This window comes from Pleurodeles waltl, chromosome 9, assembly GCF_031143425.1.
Source record: "Pleurodeles waltl isolate 20211129_DDA chromosome 9, aPleWal1.hap1.20221129, whole genome shotgun sequence".
Taxonomy (NCBI): Eukaryota; Metazoa; Chordata; class Amphibia; order Caudata; family Salamandridae; genus Pleurodeles; species Pleurodeles waltl.
Genome location: NC_090448.1, coordinates 2,588,531 through 2,604,658, shown reverse-complemented (window position 1 = coordinate 2,604,658; position 16,128 = coordinate 2,588,531). Strand labels below are relative to the sequence as shown.

At 49.9% G+C, this 16,128-nt stretch overlaps 1 protein-coding gene across 1 annotated transcript in view; it reads left to right on the top strand.

Moving 5' to 3' along the window:
* Window positions 1-14,755, top strand: part of LOC138258810 (zinc finger protein 551-like) — a 56,930-nt gene extending 42,175 nt beyond the window's left edge. Inside the window, exons 4-7 of the mRNA XM_069206054.1 lie at window positions 310-423; window positions 5,012-5,122; window positions 10,573-10,668; window positions 13,900-14,755. Coding sequence (XP_069062155.1) covers window positions 310-423; window positions 5,012-5,122; window positions 10,573-10,668; window positions 13,900-14,618 — 1,040 coding nt within the window. The 3' untranslated portion in view covers window positions 14,619-14,755. The remainder of the gene's footprint in view (window positions 1-309; window positions 424-5,011; window positions 5,123-10,572; window positions 10,669-13,899) is intronic.
* The last annotated feature ends 1,373 nt before the right edge of the window (window positions 14,756-16,128 follow it).

Here is a 16,128-nt window from a genome sequence, read left to right as displayed (position 1 = left end):
TTGAGGCGCTGAACTCCTAATGTACGGGTTATAACGCGCCCAGTAAGTATCTCCTCCTGTCATATTTATAGTGCGAATTTTGACCTTCCAAATAACAGACAACTGATAATGAGGCCCTCCATTCCACTGAAGAGGACGCAGGATCAATACTTCTTTATTTATCACCCACAGGTGATTGATTCTGTGCTAACAAGGGAATGAGCGATGGCGACGGAAGTGGGCGGTGGAAGAAGGGACCTTGGAGTTTAGATTGGAAGAGGGTTATTGTCCGACCTTTGTATATTATGGACTGTTGCTTTTATTCAACAGGTAGTGGGATTGCCAATCCTGAAGATTTATTCAGATTTAATGGTGAGGAAAACGAATACCTCAAGACTCCTCCTGACACAGAAAACAGAGGTGAAAATATATGTCTGGACACAGGTGAGCAATATAGGCTTGAGTGGTAACAGTTCCCAAAGTTCTCAACTAACCGTTGGAAGCCTGCTTCCTGTAGGCCTCACTCACCCCCTTCCAAGATGGACACCTAACATCAGGAGGAGAAGAAGACAGCAGCAACCATCATACTGCAAGGGCTGCGCAGAGTGCAGGGCTGCAAGGTGGTGGCAGTCGGACATAGCTAGAGATATCCCCTTGGCTGGATTGGAGGGAGGGTGGGTGTCAGACTGTGGGCAACTTATTCCTAAACAGTAGACTCCAAAGGGCCCTGGGCAGCTTATTCACCATGCAAGACTGGCTCGCACTGCTAGAGGAATCTGGACCACATTCCCAGTAGTACCCTCGAAATGAATATAATGTTGTTGTAGGAAAGTCCTTTTTGTTGGCATGTTTAACCTCACTTTTTGCCTGTTGTCAGTGTGCTTAGACTGTTTTCACTGGGATCCTGCTAACCAGGACCCCAGTGATTGTGCTCTCTCCTCTGAAGTGTTTACCTTGGTACCCTTTATACCCCACAATTGGCATACTGGTGTGCTCCTGTAAGTCCCTTGTTTATGGTACTTAGGTACCCAGGGCATTGGAACACCAGGGGTGCCTCATGGGCTGCAGCATGTCTTCTGCCACCTATGGGAGCCCGTGCAAACTGTGTCTGCAGGCCTGCCATTTGCAGCCTGCGTGATAAGGTGCATGCACCCTTTCACTGCTGGTCACTACACCAGGTCACTGAAAGTCACCCATGTGGTAGGCCCTTCCAGACACTAAGGGCAGGGTGCAGGTCCCGTTGTGTGTTGGCACCCCTGCAAGAGCAGAGGAGCCCCTACAAATTCCAGTTTCAATTCCCTGGACTTCGTAAGGGTGTGGATGCCATTTTAGCTGTGTACTGGCCATAAGTCACTATGGGGGTCATTCCAATGTTGGCGGGCGGCGGAGGCCGCCCGCCAGAATTCCCCCCTCCGAAATACCGCGCCGCGTTTAAAAGACCGCGGTGGGTATTACAAGTTTTCCCCTGGGCTGGCGGGCGGTTGCTGAAAAACCGCCCGCCAGCCCAGGGGAAAACGACCTTCCCACGAGGATGCCGGCTCGTAATCGAGCCGGCGGAGTGGTAAGGTGCGCCGGGTGCAGTGGCACCCGTCGCGTATTTCAGTGTCTGCAAGGCAGACACTGAAATACTTTGCGGGGCCCTCTTACGGGGGCCCCTGCCGTGCCCATGCCATTTGCATGGGCACGGCAGGGGCCCCCAGGGGCCCCGCGACCCCGCGACCCCCCCTACCGCCATCCTGTTCATGGCGGCTTTCCCGCCATGAACAGGATGGCGGTAGGGGGGGTCGGAATCCTCATGGCTGCGGAGCGCGCTCCGCAGCCATGGAGGATTCACACGAGCAGCGGAAAGTCGGCGGGAGACCGCTGACTTTCCGCTTCTGACCGCGGCTGAACCGCCGCGGTCAGAATGCTCGTTGGAGCACCGCCAGCCTGTTGGCGGTGCTCCCGTGGTCGGTGGCCCTGGCGGCCACCGGCCGCCAGGGTCAGAATGACCCTCTATGTGTGGTCCAGCTACATAAAGGTAACTCTGAACCTAGGCATGTTTGGTATCAAACATGTTGGAATCATACCCAAATACTGATGCCAGTATTGGCTGCATGATTCCATGCACTCTGAGGGCTCTTTAGAGACCTCCCCGCGAGTATTGCTCCTACCAGTCTTCTAGGGTTTGCAAGCAGCCCACGATGCTGCAGCCCCTCAGACAGGATTCTGCCCTCCTGCTGCTTGACCAGCTCAAGCAGGGGAAGGCAGAACAAAGGACATCCTATGTGAGAGGGGTGCACCCTCCTTTCCCTTGGAAATAGGTGTTACAAGGCTGGGGAGGGGTAGCCTTACCATGCCACTGGCTTGCTTTGAAGGAGGCATTTGGTGCCCTCCTTGCATTAACTGGTTTGCACCAGACAAGGGACCACCAGTCCATGCTCTGGTGTGAAACTGCACAATGGAAAGGGAAGTGACCACTCCCCTGTCCATCACCACCCAGTGGTGGTGCCCAGAGCTCCTCCAAGTATCCATTTAATTCTGCCATCTTGAAACCAAAATGGGCAGCAGCCTCTGGGAGCATCTGACTGGTCAGTTTAGGCAGATGACATCAGTGACCCCCCTCTGATAGGCGGTCACCTTGTAAAGTGACCAAACCCTTTTTGGGCTATTTAGGGACCCCCTTGCAGGTGGGCCCCCCGATTCGGCATGGAAGACTCCAACTGGACTTCTCTGCAATGACCTCTTCTGTTCCTCGCACTGGAACCGTTGCTGAACTTCACAGGAACCGAACAAGAATGCAACCCTGAGACGGCCTGTCCTTGCAACATTGTTTATGTGGCTCCTGTCAGCAACTTGCAACATTTCCAGCGCTGTGCATCCCCTGGGGTCGCAAAGACAGCTGCACCAAAGAAGCAAGAAGGAATCTCCCTTGGAGTGAATGAGTCACTTCCCTGCATTTGCAGGCACCTAAGGCAAAGACGTCTGGCTGCTGAGATCTGCTGTCTTGTGGATCTGCGAAGATTCTCTAACACAGGTGGTTGTTCTGAAGGGTCCTCTGGGTCATGTCTGCCTTCTGTCCAACGTGGGAGACGGTGAGTTCTTGCCTCTTTCTCCAAGACAGAATCCCTGTGCACCGCAACTGTTGCAGCAACCAAGGCTCGTTGACTTCTGCTCCAGTGCATCTTCTAAGTAGCCCTGGCCCCCAGCACTCTACCTCTGCAAGGAGAGTGTCATCTCTGCTGCTTTAGCAACATAGGACTCATCTTCAAGTGTGCTGCCTGGACCTCACTGCTACTTACTGTGTCCGCTGTCAGTGGGTTGCTCGTGGGGGCTTCGACTGCTTCTGCTGGCACTTCTGTCTTCTGAGGGTCAGCCCAGACTCCCCTTCAAGGGTCGAGTCATCAGGACCTTGCTAGTCCTCCACAGCTCTGCAAAACTTCCAACAGCTCCACTTGTATTTGCCTGTGCTTGTTGGTGGTCCTCCTGACCACTGACCCATCTGCAGTCGGGTTACCATCGAAGGACAGCTCCTAGGTGACTTCAGAGACTCCTTTGCAGCTCCTGGACTCAGCATCTGGACTTTATCTACCACTGTCAACCCAGATCCTCACCTACAGAAGGGGAGGTATTGGCTCCGGCCCCACCTGGAGACTCCTGCGTGGACTGGCCTTGTCCTCTTCTTTTACTGGTCCTCTTCATCCGGTATCCACTGTGGGATTCCCCCGGCCCAGACCTGTTCTTGCATTATTCCAGTTCCAAGTCCCCCTCTTAGCCTATGGGACGACCAGGTAACTTACCTATGCTCTCCTGGTCTCTGGGGTTTTTCTAGATACTCACATCTTGGGGTTCCCTACTCTCCTAGCCCTGGGCTAATTACTCCATATCCTCTGGTGGGGGACCCATTCTTGCAATCCACTATTTTAGTTTATGGTTGGGCCCCACTATATGGCCTTTGCTATTTCTAATGTTTTTATGCTAATCTTTAGTACATACCTGTTTATATTCAGAGAGGGAGGATTGCCTATAGTATTCTAGTTCAGTGTTACTGTAATAAAGTACCTTTATTTTTGCAACCCTGTGTGGTTCCTTTCAGGTGTGATAAGTTGCTGTCTGACTACAGTGGTATTGCAAGTGCTTCGCATTCCTCCTAGATGAGTCTTGGCTGCTCATCCACAGCTACCTCTAGAGAGCCCTGGCTTCCTAGACACTGCCTTCATTCACTAATAGGGGTTGACTGAACCTGGTATAAGGTGCCAAAGCCATATGTGTCCCCACACACCAGGCCAGCTTCCTACAGTTGTGAATACTGAATCTCATTACTGGTAGTTGTTGCACTCAGCCCCTTTTGCAGGTTCAATCCCAGTCTTTCTGCCTCCTTCCTCCTATTTTTTCTGACCAGTTTTTGTTGGCTTTAGGACTCTGGGCACTTTACCACTGCTACAACAGTGCTCATGTATCATTCATGTAGTGTACAGATGTCTACAACAGCCAGGTATAAGAAACTCCTGAATTCCCCACCATCACCATCTCTCAGTACCCCAGGGTGACAGTCACGTGCGGGCGCCCTGGAGGTCATCCAATGACCCGGTGAACCTCTAGTCATCCCAGCTTTCAGCAGTCATGTCCTCTCTCTTTAGGAGTGAACAAGCAAGGATTGCCCATGCCTGCCTCAGAGTCCTGTGACCTCCATGTTGACAATTTGCAGAGTTGTGGAAGAACATATCCCGCAGGTCTGGTGGGGTCCATGACTGTGTGGGATGTGGTAGGCTCAGCTTGAACAATAGCAAAGCTAAGATCATGTGTCGCGAAACAGCAAGTGAACCTGCAGCCCTGTACTCGTACCTTCTCAACTGGATAAATTACCATCTCAAATGGTCACTCCATTCCCTTTGGTGCTGAGGAAATTAGGGGTCAAACTAGACGCAGTGTCTGCTAAAACTGAAGGCACTGCTTGTGAATCATATTGTTGGTATATTGTGGCATCTTCAATGGTTAAGGATCACAATGATTTAATTCTTGAAACTCCCTTCAGTCTTATCTTCTTGTGCAGGTATCTCGATTCTCAGTGCTGACATTTGCTTAAAGAAAGAAGAACCTCTGTCATTTCTCATTGATCATCTAAGTGAGGAAGTTGGAGAAAGCGGAACCCACCACAAGTTACGTGAGTTAAAAAACGTGAATTGTACTTCAGCGCATTGGTCAGTAAGTGATCTTTTCTCGCCTGGAAAATGGTGCTCATTAGCAGTAAGAGTCTAAAAAAATTCCCATTGTCCCTGCACATTTTCAGAGGTGACACATGTTGCACTTCCTTAAGTGCAGACTTAACTTTGCAAACTTTTGCTTTGGTTGACTTTTGCTGCAACATAATTTGCCATTAAAAACATTTGTTGTTGTAGAATATTTTTGCCTGGATATTTTCATGCAGAACTAACTTTTTGGGGATTTTTTTCCCATAAGTTTTTTTTTGTAACTTCACAAGAAAAGTTGCTCATCCCTACTCAATATAAAGGCTGCTGGTGATGATCACTGAGGTATCCTTCTCGTGAAGAATACACCTATTCCCAAGAGTGTCTAGCATCTAACTACTAATAACCTGTTTCAAGTAACCCAGCGAGTATCAGTTAGCATTGGGTCCTGGAGGACCTGTCAGCCTGAGGGTGGTCTTCCCCTAAACTTTGTGCCTTAACTCCTGCTATTTTTGCTTATTTTGTTTTGGTTGGCCTTAGGTCTCTGTGCACTTTACCACTGCTCACCAGCGCCAAAGAGCATGTGCTCTGTCCTTACACCCAAATGGCACACTTAATTTACCTGGGAATCAGGGTCTCTTCTCATCGTCTGCAAAAACCCAAATAAACACCTCTTCAAACCCTATCTAGACTATTAACAACCTCCTAGTGTCCAATTAGATGCTAGGTGGAGCAATTTTCCAATGTGGGATACTCGCCACTTAATTATAACTCACCTGGTGCTCCTGTACTAAATTCCCGGTTGCAGGAACAGCAGGTCCAGTAGTAGTGACCAGAAAATACAGCCTGTAAAATTACATGAGACTTGGGCACCTGAGCCCCGGTCTGACCCTCTGTGAAGATATGAATAGCACAAAATGCCCCACTCTTCCTGTTGCACCTGGCCCTTTTCACAGGGTCATCCCCAATCTTTTTGCCTCCTTCCTCCTAATTTTTCTGACCAGTTTCTGTTGGCTTTAGGACTCTGGGCACTTTACCACTGCTAATCAGTGCTAAAGTGCCTATGCTCTCTTTGTAAGTTGTATTGTTGATTGGTTTATTCCTTATTGGCATATTTGATTTACTAGTAAGTCCCTAGTAAAGTGCACTAGAGGTGCCCAGAGCCTGTAAATCAAATGCTACTAGTGGGCCTGCAGCACTGGTTGTCTCATCCACATAACTAGCCCTGTCACTGCAGTGTCTGTGTGTGCAGTTTTAAACTGCCAATTCGACCTGGCAAGTGTACCCACTTGCTTGGCCCAAACCTTCCCTTTTGGTACATGTAATGCACCCCTAAGGTAGGCCCTCAGAAGCCCCATGGGAAGGGTGCAGTCTTAACAGTGAAATACTGTCAAATTTGGGTTTCACTGTTTCAAGGCATATCTCCCTCATAGGTTAACATGGGGGCTACCTTTAAATAACTTTAAAACGCAGATTCCCTTTGAGGGCAGATAGAAATGTGGAGTTTGGGGTTTCTGAACTCACAATTTAAAAATACATCTTTTAGTGAAGTTGGTATTTAGATTGTGAGTTTGCAAATGCCACTTTTAGAAAGTTTGTGGATTCCCCATCTGGGTCAGTTTGGCAGTTGGGCTGTTCACACCTCTCCTCTAGACAGTGTCACAAAGGGACTTGGGGTGTAGCCTGCATATCTTGATGAGCCATCTGAGCTAGAGTGGAGGGAGGAGTGGTCGCTTGCACCTGTACCTCACACAGTGCAGTCTCCAAACCCCTGATGTGCATCTGGGGCCTGGCCTGGACAAGGAAGGATCTTGCAAACACTTGAGACTTTGCTTTGAAGTTTGCCAACTTCAAAGGCAGAAAGGGGTATAAGAAGAAGACCCAGAACCCCAGAGTTTTAGAATCTTTCTGGAATCGAGGGGAACCTCTGCCAAGGAGAAGAGCTGAAGAGCTGAAGGAGGAGTACTGTCCCTTTCCTACGTTGCTTTGCTGGACTGGCCTGCAGTTGCTGCTTCTGCCTGAAAAGAGTGCAAAAGGTGAACTTTGCTGTGTGTTCTGCTTGAGAAAGTTCTCCAAGGGCTTGGAGTAGAGATTGCCTCCTGTTGGAAGTATCAGGGAGACCAAAGACTTCAGTTTCCTCGACCTGCAGCACTGGGAGCTGTGTGTTTTGTGCTGTTTCAGAGGAGAAACCACTGTGACGCCGCCACCGACGCCGCTGACCTGCACCCTGACCTGCTGACACCACATGGAGTAGCATTGCCCGCTTCGCACTGCGGCCCTGGTCTCACCGATGCCATCATTGGACGACTTCTCCGAGCTGCTGCTCACACCATGACCTTTGGGCCCTACACTCCTGCAACGCCTGCATACACTGCAGCCTGGGCATCCCCGCCGCCGCCACTCCTGCTGACACTGGTGCTGCTGCCCACACCACAGCCCGGTCCACCGACGTCAGCATCATCGACTGCAGTGTCGTCCCCAGGCATCCTGCCGCACCGTCGCCTGTGGACACCACTCATGAGGGTCACGAAGCACCGTCCTGTCCCGCTCCACTGGCTTGGGCCTACCAACGACAGCGCTTCTGCAACGACAACGACGCTGCCTGTACTGTGACCTGGTGTCACTGCGCGTCACACCGCCCCGCTTCACACCACAGCCCTTGTCTCACCGACACTGCTGGATGCTGTCACCGAGCCGCTGCCTGCACTGTGACTTGTGTCACCGCATGTCACGTCGTCCCACTTCGCACCACAACCCCGACTCCATCCACGCCAGTGCTCCTGACTTCATGAGCCTGGAGTTCGATCCGCAAAGCGTGTGACTTCAAGGGCCCGATGACTCCCACACCAACTCTGTGAACCGGGACTCCAGCGACGCCGCTCTCTGGAGCTCACCGCGAGGACCACAACGCCCTGCAATTCTAAAGGTACTGTTTGCGGGTCTTCCCGACACCGTAGCTGACCCACGATGCCGCGGCTGGCCTGAACTGTTTTGTTGATCAGAATGCCGTGATAGTCCCAGGTGGAGCTATCGACTTCAAGGAACTGTATTTTTGAGTAAATCTTGCAAAATTCACATCTTTAACACTGTATGTTGGGTTTTTATCATTTTGGTCTTGTTTTACACAGATAAATATTGGCTATTTTTCTAAAACTGGTGTGGTGTCCTTATATAGGGGGTCATTCTGACCCCGGCGGTCTCAGACCGCCAGGGTCGGCGGGAGCACCGCCGACAGACCGGCGGTGCCCCGCAGGGCATTCTGACCGCGGCGGTTCGGCCGCGGTCAGACAAGGAAAACCGGCGGTCTCCCGCCGGTTTTCCACTGCCCTACAGAATCCTCCATGGCTGCGGAGCGCGCTCCGCAGCCATGGGGATTCTGACACCCCCTACCGGCATCCTGTTCCTGGCGGGTCTCCCGCCAGGAACAGGATGGCGGTAGGGGGTGCCGCGGGGCCCCTGGGGGCCCCTGCAGTGCCCATGCCCATGGCATGGGCACTGCAGGGGCCCCTGTAAGAGGGCCCCACAAAGTATTTCAGACACTGAAATACGCGACGGGTGCCACTGCACCCGTCGCACCTTCCCACTACGCCGGCTCAATTCTGAGCCGGCGTCCTCGTGGGAAGGTTGATTTGCCCTGGGCTGGCGGGCGGCCTTTTGGCGGCCGCCCGCCAGCCCAGGGCAAATCCCAAAATACCCTCAGCGGTCTTTAGACCGCGGAGCAGTATTTTGGTGGGGGAACTTCGGCGGGCGGCGAATCAGGCCCATAGTGTTTTCACTTATTACTGTATGTTATGTGCAAATGCTTTACAGATTGCTTCTGAGATAAGCCTGACTGCTCGTGCCAAGCTACTAAGGGGGTGAGCAGGGGTTTGAGCGGGTATCTCCCTTATCCTGACTAAAGTGACAATCCCTACTTGGATAGGGTGCCAACCAACTGCCAACTAGAGACTCCATTTCTAACACTGCCTTATACCAGTGTCCCCTGGTGATCCTTCTCACGCCCATCGCTCAACATGTTCACCTTCAGAAAACACAGAATACTGTGCAGAGCTGCAGCCAGAACACCCGATCTGCGTGGTCCTTGTCTATTCCATAGGGATTACCTCGTAATAGCCAGATTTTGGTGCAGGGATTCCGGCTGAGAATATTAGATCCAGCTACACAGTATCTCGGCACCTAAAACCAACGGAGAAATTATTGGGGCCATAATGTCTGAATCCACCCACTGTTATCTTTTGTGTCTTTCTGCGTCTCCACCTAGAGCTGCTGCTTTTGCCACCTCTGCTCATCAGTCTCCCCTCTGGCCTTTTCCCAGTATTGTCTCCGTTACTCCGGCTCGCTCTGCTTCCCTTCATTTCACTTTATCGATCCCACCCTTGCCTGCTGTCCTGGTTGTGCGCCTGCACCCCACTTTGCCTCAGTGACCTGATTGTACTTCCACCGCTGACCCCTCTGTGGTCTCTCCATGACCTACAGATCCACTTTTGTTCTGAAGTCAAACCCCCTCTGTTGTGATGTATCGTGCACATCTTGGTGTCCTCATGTGGTGAGGATGATGTATACCTACAGTATGTTTTCTTCTTGCACTTTGAGGTTTCTTGGCTCCAGTTCTTTGTAAAAGATTGCTCCCATCACAACAGCTCTTGTATTTGTACAGTGCAGTGACACCCCTTTCACTAGGTAGAGGCACACTCAAAATGCAAGATACAGTTAATATCTCCAAGGTAACATCTGGCTTTGGACAGGGGTTGGTAAGTGACTTTTGCGAGTAGGAGAAGTTCTGTTTTCTCTTCATTTAGCTTCAAGTGATGTGACAGCACCTGGTGTTGACCTGTTGCAGAGCATTCTTTAAGGTGGTCTTGTTTCAGTGCAATTGTGATGTACCGTGAGTTGCCTCCACACTGGTTGAGGGTCATACTTAAGTGTGTGATCAGATCTCCCAGGTATCCAGTCAGTATGATGAAGCCCAAAGGGGAGAGAACTGAGCTTTGACAGCTTCCAGTGGGCATTGAGCTGGAGAGTGTGTTTGTCACAGTTTCACTTTGGTTCTGGATGAACACAGAGAACCAGAACCAATACCAACAGCAGCTGTTAATGTTCCTGGATCCCTCTGTTACCCTACCTGAGCATAACCAGACACCTTGATTCTTCACTGCCTGGTCTTCCGGCTGCCTGTCGCTCTGTAGGAGTCACCTTGCTGCCTCTGAAATGTAGAGTTTTATATCTGCAGGTACTAGCTGAGTATTCTTACTGCAGACCCCTTGTATTACTCGACGCCTGTGTTTCTGGCCGAGGTGTTCCCAGTTGTAGTTTGCTAGTGGACGGCTTCATGCCAGCTGCTCATCAAATTATTCAATGGAAGTAGACGTTGGTGCAGATGCCGCATTCACATGTTTCTAATCGTAAACACTTCTTTACGTAACAGGAGACGAGGTTATTTCGTTCCGCATAAAGGAAGAGGATGAGAGTTTCTCCACGGACTGTGTAGCCACTAACAGAAAAGACATCTGCTGCCCCAAGGGTGAGTAAATTGTACTTTGGTGCATTCTGTTTGCACGTACCACCTTGTTACGCATGGGGCAGCACAGGCTCCACAAGCTGCAAGCCTTGGGAAATCGTAGGCTCCACATCTGGGGAAAATATGGGCTGCACAGCTAGGGAAGAGATACGGTGCACATTCTGAGGAAGACATAGGGTGCACATATGGGGAAGACATGGCCTGCACACCTGGGGAAGGGATGAGGTGCACATCCGACAAAGACATAGCCTGCACATCTGGGAAAGACACTGGCTGCACACCCAAAAATGACATGGGCCGCACATCCAAGGAAGACATTGGCTGCACATCTGATGTAGACATGGGCTGCACATCCAACGAAGACATCGGCTGCACACCTGGAGAAAACATGGGCTGCACACATCACATGGAGAAAACATGAACTGCACATCAGGAGAAAATATGGGCTGTCCACTGGGGGAAGACATGAGTTGCACACCAGGAGATAATATGGGCTGCACATCTAGGGAAGATATGGGCTGCACATTTGGGGAAAACCTGGGCTGCACATCTGTCGAAGATATGGGCCACACACCAGGAGACAACATGGGCTGCACATCTGGGAAAAATATGTGCTGCATCCCTGGGGATGACATGGGCTGCACATCTGGAGAAAACATGGTCTGCTCACCTGATGAAGACTTGGGCTGCACATCTGGAGAACACATGGTCTTCACACCTGGAGAATACATAGGCTGCACACCTCGGGGAGACATGGGCTGCACACCTCGGGGAGACATGGGCTGCACACCTGGGGATGACAGGAGCTGCACACCTGGGGAAGACATAGGCTGCATACTTGAGGATGACATAGGATGCACACCTGGGAAAGACATGGGCTGCACACCTGGGGAAGACATGGGCTGCACACCTGGTGATGACATGGGCTGCACACCTGGGGAAGACATGGGCTGCACACCTGGGGATGACTTGGTCTGCACACCTGGGGATGACGTGGGCTGCCTGCCTGGGGACAACATGGTCTGCACACCTGGGGAAGGCATGGGCTGCACACCTGGTGATGTCATGGTCTGCACACCTGGGGAAGACATGGGCTGCACACCTGGTGATGACATGGGCTGCACACCTGGGGAAGGCATGGGCTGCACACCTGGGGATGACATGTGCTGCACACCTGGGGAAGGCATGGGCTGCACACCTGGGGAAGTCATAGGCTGCATACTTGAGGATGGCATAGGCTGCACACCTGGGGATGACGTGGGCTGCACACCTTGGGAAGACATGGGCTGCACACCTGAGGAGGGCATGGGCCGCACACCTTGGGAAGGCATGGGCTGCACACCTGGGGAAGGCATGGGCTGCACACCTGGGGAAGGCATGGGCTGCACGCCTGGGGAAGACATGGGCTGCACACCTGGGGATGACATGGGCTGCACGCATGGGGAAGGCATGGGCTGCACACCTGGGGAAGACATGGGCTGCACACCTGGGGAAGACATGGGCTTCACACCTGGGAAAGGCATGGGCTGCACATTGGGGCTGCACACCTGGGGAAGGCATGGGCTGCACACCTGGGGAAGGCATGGGCTGCACACATGGGGAAGACATGGGCCGCACGCCTGGGGAAGGCATGGGCTGCACACCTGGGGAAGGCATGGGCTGCACACCTGGGGAAGGCATGGGCTGCACACCTGGGGAAGGCATGGGCTGCACACCTGGGGAAGGCATGGGCTGCACACCAGGGGAAGGCATGGGCTTGCACGCCTGGGGAAGACATGGGCTGCACACCTCGGAATGACATGGGCTGAAGATGCTTTCTTCAGCAGGTTACCGGCTCAGCCTATTTTCGGTTACCTTCTTTTCTTGGTTACCCAAGCCGACTTCAACAAGTCCATTGATTTTATATTTGTTGAGTATTACTGTTGCATTGTTCAGGGAAGAAGCCTCCATGCCCACCACCATTAGAAGACATTGTTATATATGTTTGAGAATGTTGATTTTTGAGATGTTGTCTTTGTCAACGTTTTTTTATCCCCTCCCCTGCTCTGTTAAGATTCCCCGTTCTTCTGGTGTGGAAACTCAGTGGGTCGGATGCTTAGCGTCATGTACATCTGAAAGTATTGTAATATCTGCTCCTTCTTGTTGTGGGCAGATCTGATGCCCTGGACATAAGTGTCACTTGACAGCACTGTGATGTCATGTTGAATCCTTTGTAGGACTTTTGGATATATCGGAGATAAAGATTTGGGAGACTGAACACATATCCATCAGAACCAATGTTACCAAACCAACAGAACTTTGTAGTTTCCATATAGGTCATTCCTGCTGTCTCCTTTTAAAAGCTACACTACACAGTTGTGTATTTCAAAATTTTCAGAAAGCATTACTGTTCTGGACTTGGGGCCATATGTACAGAAAATAGGAATTGTGATTATGAAAATCACAATTCCTATTTTCTGTGCATATGGCCTCCTAATGTACAAAAGAATGATTTCCAAAATAGCGATTCATGATGGGTTCGAAAATACACTTACCTTATCGATGTTAATAAGGTAGTCCGACTCATTTGGAATCCCAGGCATCAGAGCGTGATGGTGGCCTGCTGCGGTCCGCAGACCACCATGTCTGTAGCTGCTTTTTAAGAAAGCAATCTTTTTGTAAATGCAACCTGTTTTCCTTAAAGGAAAATGTGATGTATTTAAAAAAAAAAAGGAAACTTTCTAATTTCATTTTTCAAGACCAGGCAGAGGTCCGTGAGACCACTGCCTGCTCTTAAAACATATGTTTCAACATTCGCAAAGAGGAAGAGGTCCCTTTGAGACCGCTTCCCATTTGCAAATGGTTACCACCTGTTTGAAGTGTTGGTAAAAATATATGTTTTGCAACCCTAATTAGGTCCCTAAACATTCATACATAGCACTGCGATTCTGTATTTGGAAGGGACGCCTTTAACAAGCTCCTTCCAAATACGTAATTGCAAACACAAATTACCAATCTGTAACGTGTTACCAAATAAAACCTTGTACATATGTAAAACCATTTTTGTGGCCTGATTCTGCAAATCTGGCCATTTACCGACCACAATATTGATTTGTACATCTGGCCCTTAATTTTTATTGTAATGAAGTCCTAGCATGGCAGTTCTTTCACTGCCTCTGTCTAGCTTTGAATGTAATTTTCTCACAGTGAACATGCTGAAAACCTAATGATATGTTTCTAATCTTCATTACATAGATGATGGATCTTCAAGAAGACAATGGAAAGTGGAGCATGTGATACAGTCTGCTGAAAAAATGCCAACACACAGCAGTGGTGCAGAAGCAGCTCAAGGGAATGTGCATCATGGCTTTGAAATGGAAACAAACTCTAGAAGCCGGCCTTGGGCAGAGAACAGCCAAGAAGACAGAGGAGAGGAGAGCATATCCGGGGAACGAGGGTTCATAAATAAAATGCAATCTGATTTACACGAGGGGTACCAGGAAGCTGAGGGACAGAATATAGAGAGTTGCTGTTTGAATGCTAATGAAGCTACACTCAATATGTATTCACAAATCACACCACAAACTTGGAGGGAACTCATAAGTACTGAATCCGAACAAAATGCTTCATGCAATGAAGGCTTTATAAATAACCGGAAAACAAGCCCAGTAGAAAGACCCTACCAATGTACTGAATGCTACAAAAGCTTCACTCGAAAACAGCATTTCACTGTACACCTCAGAACACACACTGGAGAGAGACCCTACCAATGTACCGAATGTGGGAAGAGTTTCAGCCAGGTGCACAATCTCGCTAGACACCAGAAAGTTCACGTTGGAGAAAAACCACATCAGTGCAGTCAGTGTGGAAAAAGCTTCAGTCGGAAATACAACCTTATTGGCCACCAGAGACTGCATGTCCGGCCAGTTCTTCGAGGCCTGTTGGAATCAAAGGAAACTGGGCAATCCTTGTGATAAGTATTGCTGTTGTCTGTTGCTCTAAGGGAACCCAATACGTATGTCAGCACCCTGAACTGCAAAGCCATTAGTGGGCTATGACCGTCAGGAGCAGAAGCGTAGAGAAAGGATACTTACTCTTGAACACTCGTGGGGAGTAGAATGTTTTATTAATTACTACACAATAAATACATGGTGAACCCAATGCTATGTCCTCTATAAAGAAGTAAGGGCCAGATGTAGTAAAGTAAAATTTTGCGACTTGCAAATTGCGAGTCTGACCGACTCGCAATTTGCAACTCGCAAAATGGGATGCAGAAAGGTGTCTCAGACACCGTCTGCGACTCGCTATGGGGTTGCAAACACCCACCTCATCAATATTCCTGAGGTGGGTCGCAGTTTGCGACCCCATAGCAAGTCCCTGCACTCACAGGGATGGTGGCCTGTTGTAGTCAGCAGACCTCCATGTCTGTGACTGCTTTTTCAATAAAGGCGTTTTTTTTTCATTTTGCAGCCCGTTTTCCTTAAAGGAAAACGAGTTGCAAAATGAAAAAACTTCCGAAACCATTTGGTTTCGTTTTTTTCAGAGTAGGCAGTGGTCCATAGTACCACCTTTTGCGAATGAGTTACCACCAGTGTGACACTGGTGGTAACTGCGAGTTGGTTTGCGACTGCATTCGCGGTCACAAAGCAACTCAGCATGGCGATGCGGTCGCAAATAGGAAGGGGACACCCCTTCCTATTTGCGAGTCACATCCTCAAATTGCGGGTCGGTACCGACTCGCAATTTGAGGATGAGCATCGCGTTCGGCCTTTTGCATGCCGCAAACTGCGTTTTTCGCAGTTTGCGACATGCAAAAGGCTTCCTACATCTGGCCCTAAGACTTTTATTTGGCAGTTGCTTGTTTCTTTTTCAGCTCGTTTACAGAAATTATTAGACCAATGGTTCCATGGGATTCATCAATATAACTCCTTTAAAGTTCACTTCTTCAGTCTAGCGGTATTATTGCTAGGAAAAGGGGACATTTTCTGTCTCTCCATCCCTTTTCTTCAGAGGCGACCTCATCCTTCACTGTACTAGTTCGAAAGCCTTTGGAATTGACTTTGGCGGAAGTTCAACATTCTTGCTAAGATTTTGCAGTCCTTCAAAGATTCTGCAGAGCCCCTACTTCTGTTTAGTGAAGAATTACTCCACCCCACGAAAACTGCCTGAGGGAAACCCTTTGCAAGACCAGCACACCAGGTGATCCTCACTTCTTCTCCTCACACCGTCAAAGTTCATCCTTATAGCAGACCCCAGTGCTGTCCGCACAGCATCTCTGAACAGGGAATCCAAGAAGATTGATGCCTTAGTTCGCACCATTGTTGCCTTCAGCAGCTTGACTCACCACAATAGCTGCCTTTTGTGCCTTGTAGAAACTGGTTCAGCCTGCCGGATCATATGAAGAAAATATTCTTTGACTTATTAAGTGGTTTCATGGACACATCCAGACAGATCCTGACGTGTGGCTTTGATGCCGAGGACACC